The sequence below is a fragment of the Mastigoproctus giganteus genome, chromosome 3 (genome assembly GCF_048544385.1).
Source record: "Mastigoproctus giganteus isolate SK-2022 chromosome 3, ASM4854438v1, whole genome shotgun sequence".
NCBI lineage: Eukaryota > Metazoa > Arthropoda > Arachnida > Uropygi > Thelyphonidae > Mastigoproctus > Mastigoproctus giganteus.
The window spans coordinates 203,458,027-203,469,882 of NC_143577.1; the positions used below are offsets into that span (position 1 = coordinate 203,458,027).

An 11,856-nucleotide genomic window follows, 5' to 3' on the forward strand; every position below is an offset into this window, starting at 1 on the left:
CAATGGGGCATGTATTAATAGAGCAGGGTTCAGATTCACTACAGGTGTTACGTCTATAGCCTGGAGTGCATTCACACCGGTAATCATTCCAGATGTCATGACAAGTGGAGCCAAGCAAACAGGGATTGTTTTGACATGGTCTGTCACTAACCTCGCCTTCCATTACTTCGTTAGACAGATCAACTGGCTGGACTAAAAATGTACCATATGCTGTTGTTGTTGTTTGGTTTTTAGGAGCATTAGCAACTAAGGCCATACTGCTCCAGGGATATGCGGTGGTCATTCCCTGACCTTTTCACATCCTCCGTATTTGGTGGTGACGGGCTCGAACCTCGGTCTAATCAAGAAGCGTGTGCTACGCACTGCTGCTCCTCCCAACTGGCTACGGGGGCCCCATACCATATGGAGATCTAAATGAACCAATTTCGTTATGATGCAACACTTAATGACAGCTGCATAACAGTACGAGTATTCTACGCGTGTGATGAACACATGTTCGCATTTCCCGTGTGGAAAACAGAGATGAAAGGACTGAAGTTCATCGCGCTAGCGTTTATTGGAACTCTATTTTGCATAGGTCTGCTTCTCACCTGTTTCTATAATATTAAAGGTAAGTTTGAAATATTTACAACACATTTTTAAAACTGATTTTTCTCGCTGTTATAGTTGATAGCAGTTTTTGGGAGTTTCACTACTTTGTATATTGACCACAGAAATATGATTTCCTTCATTTTTATTCACAAATTTCAGTCAGAACAGTGGTCATCATCGGTGTTTTTCCACCTTGCAGAAAAGTGATCGGGATTCGATTCCAATCGGGATAAGCAAGAGTTTTAATAGTCCACCATTTTTTAAAATTTTATACTGTGGCTATGTTCTTCAATTTAGTCAAGGGTTGAGTTCGTTTTTTCCTAAAACATCGGGTTTTCATACTGCATTTAAAGATTTTGGATTTAAAGGACTTCGCAGTTCAAGAAGCGGCCCGGGTCTTTGGGTACGAAATGAAAGAGTGATATTGCTAACAAACTGTCCTAATGGCTGTGCTGTATATTGGATTATATACAGCACAGCCATTGTGCTGTATATCACAAGTCAGTGAAATGCACAATAGATGAATACAACATACACGTAATTTACAAACAATACAGTATATCTTATGAGAAGTATTCAAGAGAAATCCTGGAAGCCAAAATCATTCATTCGTTCCAGTGAAAATTCCTCAAAGGAAATAGCTCTTTCTGTTCCTAGTATACCGGTACGAAAGAGGTACACGGGCATCTGCAGGCCAGTTATTTTAACTTCTGGTGTGGTGTAATCATGGCTTCTATAGCTAGGAATACAAAGAATGTATATATTCACCTATGAATTGTATTGTAAGAGTTCCTCAGATATGGTACATATTTTGAGCCAAATACTGTAATTTACTTAAGTCTGATTATTGGTTGTTGTTATTATTAGGTTTTAGGAGCATCAGCGACTAAGACTATATTGCTCCATGTATATTGTCTGTAAAATTGGGTGTGTTCTGAAGTAGATTTTCTGCTTTCTGGATGAAAAACCTAAGTTTCTGAGAGGAAAAATACCACGCTAACTTCTCCTGAGACCGACTAACTCGGCCATGTTGTGAAAGAGGCCAATAAATATTCCTGTATTCATCGACAGTACCGGAGCTCAGGTTTTTTCAGCCAAGAGTGGTGGGGGGGGGAGGACGATTTGCCAACTGTGCTACCAAAGAATGATAGCCATTTTGTAAACTATTTCGCTTTTGTGATATACCTTAACTGTTTAGTCAGCTAGAGTTTAATAGGAAATAAATGTTATTTATATAATTCTGTATCACTATAACCAATGGTCTAGGCCACACGAAAATCAGCCCACACTTCGACCAAATACCTCCAAACTTCATTGGATGAAGTCGGTCGATGGATCGATCGGGATAATGCACTTCAAAAAAGTAACATTGTTAGTTCATTTTTCAAATCTACACGCAACTCTCTAACCTCACCACTGCAGTACGACTAGTCTCCCTGTAGGGGTAGGTTAGAGAGTTGCGTGTTCCACTCTACACAACGTTTGGCATGAGGATACGCTTGAGAGGCAATCCCTACAATCGAAAACACAGCGATTGTGCAACTCTATACACAGTGCACAGTGACTCCTGTTTATGCTTTAATCTATGACTTCAATGACTACTAGGACAGCTATCAAGGTGTCCTTTCCATTCCTATCTGACATAAAGAATCTTGATGCGAGGAACAGTTGTGGACTCTTTTTCACAACTTAACGGATCAGTCATTCTTTCGGGTGAGGGTTGCATGATTGTATCTCCTAGTCATTTCCTTTATCCACAAGAATGGACACAATATGGTAACTTTTCATTGCTTTAGATGCTTTAGGGCTTAAAAAACACACGTACCATTCCTAACTTTGCATTTTCCACTGGGCAAACCAGAGACTGCAGTGAAAAATTAATCTTCAATTGTTGAACAACCATGCAGTTCACATGTTGACCTCACCTCAGGATCCAGGATCCGAGCCCATAGAATTTACTGACTTGTGAGGGTGGAACCGACGAACAAATAACAGAAACGTAGAGTGGAACCAGTGGAACCATATAGAGATATCTTTAGATATCAGGCCCAATTCGGTTTGAAAGAAAACTTTCTTCATTATGGTTTCTCCTATTCTTATATTAATATCATTTGTCTTTCTCACTACCAGTTTGAACGATTTGGTTGGGTTAAGCTCAAGCTTAAGAAATTGAGCTTAGGAAATTTCGAAGTATCTGTATTTGCTGATTAATACTTTCCTTTGAGTACGGAATCCACTAACTTTTGAGATTATGAATAATTTAACCCCCCCCCTGCATATGAATCGGATACATTGCGAAGCCAAGAAGGCTTTGGGGTAGCCCACAGATCTCACAGAGGCATCGCTATACTAATTGTGCAAGAGCCCTGAAGAATTTTATGGATGACTAAGCAGTGTCTCTAAGTTTAATACTACGCGTTTGACGTCCATGACTCCTTATATTAAAATATCTTCTGAGAATGCTTATTCGAGCAAGCAAGCAATACAAATTACTTTAATACCATGGAATATGTTGTCCTGGTGAGGCTTTCGGCATTATTTTCAGTAAAGCCGACAGTCTAGTAAAACTAGTGTTTAGCAATTCATTTGTAGTTTACTATGTTTGCAAAGCCAGATCATTGCTCTTGGACAGAAGTTGCACTGGAAATTTTGCAGTCGTATTCAAGAACAATGCAGGCAGTCAAATCTAAAAGTGATTCGGATTAGGATCAGGGATCGTTTATATAAGCATCACTCCAATGGAAACACTCTGCTCATAATGTTCCACAGGCTAACGCGTTGTGTCGCGTTAAAAGGAGAAGAATTTGAACAGAAATACATACGAGGAGACTCTCAGGTACCATGCCCTCAATGCAATATCTCATTTGGTTGGTGATGTGAAGGCATTACTGCAGAAGGGACAAGGGGAAATTCTTAAATATTCTCTCCCTTATCCAGCCATGAGTGCCAATGACTCTGATTCATTCCACACGTTAAAAGAGCCACTCATGGGGGTGAAAGTTTTCAGCCAATGCGAAGACGTGTAGTGAGAAAAAGATGGCTGCTTCCCATTGTCAACAAAACTAGGTTAGTGGTACCTCCATCATGTTTGAGATTGAGTTCAGTGGTTTGCCAGATATTAATATGAGGTAACCTAACTTAAAAATAACTGTAAATGAAGATATTTTTGTTACAGCTGTTTTTTCGCCACATTTCCAAGAAATTTATTGTTATTTTACTCAAAATAAGTTAATTTTCAACAAAGATTTTAGTCTAGTATATAGAGCTGCCAAAAAGTTAACGGAAATTTTTTTTTTGTTATTTTTTGCAGATAATGCTAAAAGCTACTTTTCCAATAACTTGTCAAGGATGATGAAGAAATATTTCACCTCCAATATCGTTGGAGAAATATATTTTCTGGAGACATCTGAAAGACCTGCCCTTAATGCTCGTCAAGCATGTGCGGTTGAGTCTGCAGCTAAACATCACCCAAGCAAAATGGTAAACGTGTTCATGATCACTGCTAACATAAACATGACCTCTCTTATGCTGAACATAACCAAGGTTTACAGAAATGCGAACTTTCAAACACTCGATGCAAAGAAATTTCTGGAAGACACTCCACTGAGAGAGTGGTTCTCCAAATCTAACTGGAAAGATGGGCTGTATCATGTTTCCCACCTCAGTGATGCTTTGAGATTTACTGTCTTGTGGAAGTACGGAGGGATTTACCTTGATTTAGATTTCGTGGTATTGCGGTCTTTAAATAAATTCCGAAATTCACTCTTTGAAGAAGAAGATGGCAGAATAGGTTCTGCGATCCTTAGTATTGACCAATATCATCCTTTCCTGAATCACTGTCTGAATGAATTTTCCCAAACTTACAGAAGCGATTTATGGGGGCATAACGGCCCTGATCTTTTAAACCGGGTGTTCAACTCAGAATGTGGATTACAATCCGAACAGAAGGCGGATAGCAATAACTGTGATATTACAGTCTTTAAACGGGTAGTAGCGTTTCCATTTAGGTGGAATGAGTGGAGTGACCATTTTGCTCCATCTGAAGCAGCAGGAGTTATAAAGAAATACAGTGGAAGCTACGCCGTCCACTTTAATAATAAACTGAGCGCGGGTACAATAGTACGAATAGGGGAAAATTGTGCTTATGAAATTGTAGCAAGGGAAAATTGTCCTGTGACGTATGAAAATGCGTGCAGAACTGGAGTGTTCTAGATGCATTTCTAATTATGATGTTTAGCATTGCAACACGTGTTATTCACTAACAAATAAATCCCAGAAGATCTACTAAAATATTAAAGATGTATTTGTATAAATAAACATTACAATTCGTGTACTGTAATTTAATTAACATATCCAACAAAGCAGGCAGACCCTGAATTGTACGCAGTTTACAAGTTCAGTATATTTACTCCTCACAGCTTTAGTTCACTGAGAATTTTTTAATTATTAGGCAGTTCTTTGTTGTTTTTGTTGTTGTAGTTGGGTTTTAGAGACATCAGCGATTATGGCCATCTTGCTCGGCGTATAGTGCGTGAAAACTGCGTCTGTTCTGTGATCGATTTTATGCTTGTTGGACGAAAATCCGAGTTTCCGGGAGGAAAAACCATGCTACCCACGCCTGAGATCCATTAACTCAGCCACCTTGTGAAAATGAGCCCATAAAAATTCCTCACATCATCAACGGCACTCCAACGTAGTTCTTTTCCACGTGATTTGGGGAGGACAGCGATCCCACCAACTGTGTTACCTACGAGAGCATAAGCCGGCCCCGCTTAAGTTTAACAACACCGCTGTTTAATATGCAGATAATTTATATAATTCTAGAATAGTCCATCTCGGGAAATCTAATTCTGATGCCCAAAATGACAGATTGGATTGGAATGATTGCTATTCTACTGAGAACTAATGTGCTAAATTTTATGAGATTATTATTTGAAGTAATTTTTGTGATATTTTCGTCCTTTTTTTTGTCTACAAATAGATTCTCGACAAGAATCATCGAATAGAAATATGATGCCCGCGTATAATCTCAATTACAACATTGTAACTGCAGTAAAAATGGTCCCGAATTCCAACCAAGCAGTCTTCAGGGATTATGAATTAGCCTTATAAATTTAAAATCATTTTCTCCATTTCATTTTCATTAAAAAAATGTAACTTCTATAATTACAGTAATAACAAAGTGCATCCACCGTATCTGTTGTAAATTAATTTCTTAAAAGTGCAATGGGTGACAAAACTACAGATAAGAAGCAACTGACAGATGATAATTGGTTCTAGGGAAGTCCACATTTCAACATTAAACTGATTTTTAGATAAATAAACACCAATATAAACTAAGTTAACAATAATTTTATTGATTTAGACATACAATGTACATGTCAGTTTATTCCTTGAAAGAGTCCTCCTCGATTTACACACCAGGCACTTAAAATCCTGAAGTTTTGGGGTGGTGGATTCCAGGAGGCATCATCCTTCTACAATCTAGAGTTGGTACAATAACCTCGCCTTCTTGCCCTCGTTCAGAACTTCCTTGTATTAACAAACATCGGTAGAAATCAATCTTCATTGCTAAAGGAAATGTTCGCTACATTCGGGAAGTTCTCCAAAATCATTATAGGATATCTGCCTTCGGGGTAGTCATCTAAAAGCGCCACACATTCCCTTTCGATGCTTGAATAAATCCATCAAAATTGAATCATTAATTTCTTCTTTTTTTTTCCATTTCTTGATCAAGAAATGCAAGGCTCGCATAACGCCTTGAATTTGTTCAATTGAACCTTTAATTTTCAAAGTGCGCCACCAACAGTTTTTAACATCACAAGACTTTGAGTCCAAACCTTACCAATTATTCAATTGCACTATCCTTTTCTACTAATTCCTCTTTGAAATATATAAAAAATAATGATACATTAAGGAATGTCTTCATTCATGCAATTTTCGGAATAGTAGCAGGTAATTGCAATCTTGACATAGAAGCATTCGAAAGGTCATAATAAGGTAAAGTCAATATAAGATAAAATCGCCTGAAATTTGCAATCATCCTTCTGGTACATGCACTGTAAGATAAATTTCGTCTTTGGAGAAAGAAAAAGAACTTTTTTGTGCCATGTCCACCATCTCATCACTGATTCATCTCATCAGTCTTGTCTGTGTGATCAGGAGAATTTTCTATTATACACGAAGTAAATCTTTACTATGATGGAAGTAAAGATCGAAATTATGTCAAATCCACTTCTGGTCATGATGATGCACAGCTTTCTTGTTTTTTGGCTGGAAGAAGTCAAGTGATTCTTAGATGACTTATTAACCTAGTCAGTTCTTTTCTTCCTTCATGGTGAAGTTTCTGTTAGGCATTTTCTTGCGCATTGGCTCTAATTCATTAACGTTGAAGACGTATTTAGGAACGCATCCAAGTTTCTAAAAAAATCTGTGCCAACTCGTTGGATGTCATAACTCGATGACTCACAATCATTTGGAAGAAAACCGCTGAGAGTCTACGCTGGATTGAAGAGTCACAAGAAATTGTACCACGTGTTGCTTGTCAATATTCGTATGAAATACAGTGTAGAGCTTCGTATTCTATTGCGTTATGTTGTTCTGTTGTTCAACTTGGCCTAGGGGCCTGCGGAACATCATAGTCCCCTTCTGCTTGCCAGGCGCAAGCAGAACAAACAGATGGAGGAAATCGCAACGTTACAGTATTTCATTCCACTCTATGGAATCAATTGTTTAACAGGGCATGCGTGCTGTGTAAAAGTCACTGCTAGGTAGATATTAACGCTGTGTGGGTGTAGTATAGTGTCCGCTCCCCGCAAAACCCTAAGGTGAATCTTATCTTCACCACTGGGCCCGTGTGATGTTCGGGTATTTGGTTGTGTGCTTTTCACACCCTGGTTTGACACAGGCTGACAGGTAGTTACTAAGATTAATACAATTTTGTTTTCCAAGTCTCTTTCCTTTTGTCTTCTTAAGGGTGGTTGCTGTTCTGAGTGGTGCTTGCTGGTTTTTACTTTTGGCTTGTTCACCTTGTTTCGCTGGTGTTTACTTTTTGGCTATATCATGTTCTGTGGTGTCCTAGACTGGAAGGAGTGGGCAGTCAAGGGAACCAGCACAAGGATAATAGTCACTGGAAAAGAATTAAAGAAATTACCCACTGAACTTAATCTTATTTTTGACTTTTACAAACAACTTACGTGGCATTCTGCAATCCAACTGGATACAGTTACCATAAACAAGACAGACTTTCTATACGAAAGTCTGCGCCGAAAATATTGTCCATCAAGAGGATTTATAATGAAATTCCTTCTAGCCAAACATATTGCCAATAACTAAGCTAAAATGAAAGCATTTTACACAATGGTACAGCTAATTCTTATTTTTAGACAATTGCTTCTTCTCATTTATTAAATACAATGGGTGCTCGTAAATGTTGGCGCTGGTATTATAGTTATAAGTTTAGTATTCCTTTTAAAAACTTCATATGTATGGCTTTAATCGGTAGGCATCTTGTGGTAAACTCCTCCCTTACGTTTCTTGCAAGATGATGACGCTCCCTCCAGGAAATGGTGGTCCTTCTATGGTACCACTTGGCACAAATGTTTCTTTGCATACTTCCTGCCAACCTTCTCTATACTGTAGCGATAAGGGTTAAGCACTCTTGCTCTTGAACTCGAATCACTTAAAGTAGACAGAACACCTGTCTCATTTATACATAAAAACAGCATCGGTTTAGATCGTGCACGCGACTGAAAAAGTTGAAAAAGAAAAGGGAACACAGCTGGACTTCTCAAAGGAGAAGTCCAGTTGTTCTGCCTTTTCAGAACACTTGCAGCACAATGTTCTGAATGTTTCAAAAGCTCATTCTTCTGACCTCGATCCTGCTAAGAAATAAAAGGAAATATTTATTTATAAGATTAGGGCTGTTCAATAAATATCGAGTTGGCAGAAAGTATGCAAAAAATCATTTATGCCAAGGTCTATACTGCGCTAGCGTACCAGTTGGCACAAAAATGTCCTCTTTGATAGTAGAGTGGTTTCGCCACTTGTCCCTCGCTTTGAAACGTGTGGATTCGATTTCGGTTAACTACTGAAGGAATTTCTGAAATCCTCCTCTTCAATCGAGGCTGTAGTTAGCGTATCTCAGGTGGAGGATGTAGGGTTTTCCCATGATTTATAACGGATTTTTCATCCCGCATTTTTATGTCAACGTGTAAATCAATCTGTAAGAACACACCTTCACATTGTACTACTTGGCACAAACGCTTCTTCGCATACTTCCTGCCGAATACGTAAACATTTCTTTTCATTTTGCAGAAGCAAGTGAACTTAGGACTAGTAAACGCATTCTGATTTATATTACAAGTAACATGTGCAGGAGTAATGTCGTAATAAATATTACTGTCATATTACGCCAGTGCGTTGGAAAATACGTGGAGAATCTTCCTTCATAATATTCACATATTCTCCAAGCAAACATACAGATATCAGTAAAAATTGATCACTTGTGTAATATTTCAATTAAAAATGTGCAACTCCTCATTTAGCACGAATCACTTTGTGGATTGTCGTTAGTAGGGATTCAACTAGACCTCTTAAAAGTTTATATCAATATTAGGCCATTCTGTAAACAATTGAACCGTAATTCATTCAGGTTTCCTGGATGCTATTGTGGTGTCTTCACTTTCTGCTTAAGACAGTCCCAATAAGTTCACTATAGAATTTAAATGTACTGACTTGGCTAGCCAGTTTAAATATTCTATCATTCATTCGTGCGCGTAGTGCCAGTTTAAAACAATAGAGGTGATGTGAATCGGAAAGTAGTCATCCAGGAATACAAAAATGATGAGAGTCCCCCAAAATTGTTCAACAAAAGTCATAACTTAATCATCTAGAATATTTGTCTAGTCAGCTTGATTCATCGCGGTTGGTATTTCAAGTTTGAGATCCACTTTATAACAGTTAAAATATCCCAAAATTATCAGTAACCCAACAGCTTGGTTTTACGACACTTCGCACACTCTGTGGATGAGATGCCTCATAGCTTGACATGCAAACTCAATGCCTAGGATCATTAGAGACAACATCACAGCTTCCCAATCATCTGGTTAGGTTTCCATGCCTTTTAGCCCATATTAACCAGGCTTATTTTATCTACAGCCGTAAATATTGGCCTTTTTTGGAAACCCTACTGTACTCCAGATAACCATGTTATGCAATTCTCTGCTCCCTGTTCCCTCAGAAATCGGTTGATGAAGTTCCAAGACCACAATTCTGCCCTGATTTCTGTTTATTTCGACTCACACCATTCCTTAAAAACTCTTATTAACAGTTCTTTCTGAACCACCAGCAAATTCAGCACTTCTTTAACAGGATGTCCTTTAGAATTGGTAAATGGTCCGATTTCGATGCTGTAATCAAATGAGCCTAAATACCACAAGTAACCAATTTTTTGTTGGGTGTCTGTACTGTTTGATGCATAAATAACAATACACGTACAAGTCATAATTATACTGTGATAGTTTTATTAGATTGCTTTAGAATCAAGTTTGTAGCATCGAGTGAATTCTGAAATTGAAATAAATGAATACTTAAAAGAAGGCTATTTTTTCCTTATATAATAAAAATATGGTTTATTTTTTTTAAAATCCTAATATACGCATTATAACATACATTTTTATCGCTCCAAATATCATTTAAAAGGTAGTTGTCTAGAATACTCCAATGCTACAAGCATTCTCGTAGGTCACAGGACAGTTTCCCTTTGATGCAATTTCATACGCGCAGTTGTTTCCAATTCGTACTGGTGTATCCTGACTCAAGGTATCGTACAGATGAATGACGTAACTTTGGTTGTATTTTTCTACAACTTCCGCAGCTTCTAATAGAGTGAAATAATTTCTCCACTGTTCCCTTGATAGTGGAAATGCCACTTCTGGTTTTTGAACTGCAATGTTGCATATGTCATGACCTCCCTCTTTCACCGACCGTATTCCACAATGTTCTTTCAATACCATATTGAGATTAAGACGGCTACCGGCCCAAAGTTCACTTCTGTTCTTCTGAGAAAACTGGATGAGACAGTTATTTAAGAAAGGATGGAATTTGTCAAAAATCATGATTTCATTTCCAACATCTCCACTACGGACTTGAAAAACTGAATTCCGAAATCTGTGCAATGACCGCAACACCACAACATCTAAATCAAGATAAATGCCACCATGCTTCCAAAGAACAGCAAATCTTAATGCGTCTCTCAGAAGGTAAGATTTATTAGGATCGTTTTTCCAGTTGGATTTGAAGAACCATTCTCCCAGTGGAGTGTCTTCCAGAAATCTTTGTACACTAAGCGAGTAGATGTTCACATTTTGATAAACTTTCTCTATTTCCCGCATAAGAGAGGTCACTTTTATCTCACTGCTTGCCATGAACACCGATATCGCCATAGCGCGATGGTGCTTAGCCGCAGACTCAACTGCACACGCCTGACGACCACTTAAAGAATGTCTGCCGGAAGTCTCCAAGAAAAATATTTGACTGATCTTTCGGGTAGCAAAATATTTCTTGATCATGCCTGGAAATTTATTGGAAAGGTGTTCTTTGATATGATGATCTACAAGAAAAATAAATATCCTTTCAATTTTGCTAGATTTATTTCCCAAAATACACCACCATGCCCTGAAATTGCGCCCCCTAGAAGGACTGTTGATTATGGTTTAAAATTTCTATAATGTTGCCTAATTATATAAATAGACTTCATAAGAATGTAAATTATGGAATAATCCATTGATTGCCTGTTCGGCATAGTTTTCATAAAATATATAATTCGCATGAGAAATGACACTTGTAGTCTTCGGTGACGAATCTATTCTGAGATGGGAGCATTCACATCTGAAGATTGGGTAGAACTATTATCCACCCTGCTTCAAGTGCGTAATGCCAAGTCAGTGGTAGGAGTCATTGTATATAGAGAAATCCGCTACAACAGCAATACATTTCTGATCATTATTGGTAGCTTATGTAGATCCCAGTTCTACTTCGAATTTAAGCTAAAGACATTATATGATTAACTGCTTATGGGGCAATTTCAGTGGCTAGAAGTGTATATAGGTTTACTAATAATTTATTCAAATAAAATAAGAGACGGTAAAAATTGAAAAAGAAAAGTTTATGTATATAACGAGTTCGTGTATTAGTCAGCCATTTTGCTGTAAAATATGTCTTTATTATTGGAAATACGTTAGATTTTAAAAATGTTCACCCGTT

At 37.9% G+C, this 11,856-nt stretch overlaps 2 protein-coding genes across 2 annotated transcripts; one reads left to right on the plus strand and one right to left on the minus strand.

The window, feature by feature from the left end:
- Positions 1-414: 414 nt before the first annotated feature.
- Positions 415-4,803, plus strand: LOC150088599 (lactosylceramide 4-alpha-galactosyltransferase-like). The gene is made up of 2 exons (XM_090370254.1): positions 415-610; positions 3,902-4,803. Exons 1-2 carry the CDS (start codon positions 415-417, stop codon positions 4,801-4,803), a joined length of 1,098 nt encoding a protein of 365 aa, XP_090226380.1.
- A 5,498-nt stretch (positions 4,804-10,301) lies between these two features.
- LOC150088600 (lactosylceramide 4-alpha-galactosyltransferase-like) lies at positions 10,302-11,162 on the minus strand. The gene has a single exon (XM_090370255.1). The coding sequence runs from the start codon at positions 11,160-11,162 to the stop codon at positions 10,302-10,304; it is 861 nt and encodes a 286-aa protein (XP_090226381.1).
- Positions 11,163-11,856: the final 694 nt, after the last annotated feature.

Bases quoted from the DNA above. Each gene is read 5' to 3' on its own strand.
- LOC150088600 (XM_090370255.1), bottom strand. From the start codon at position 11,162: ATGATCAAGAAATATTTTGCTACCCGAAAGATCAGTCAAATATTTTTC.
- LOC150088599 (XM_090370254.1), top strand. From the start codon at position 415: ATGAACCAATTTCGTTATGATGCAACACTTAATGACAGCTGCATAACA. The intron at 611-3,901 runs GTAAGTTTGAAA...TATTTTTTGCAG, and splicing joins CTGTTTCTATAATATTAAAG to ATAATGCTAAAAGCTACTTT.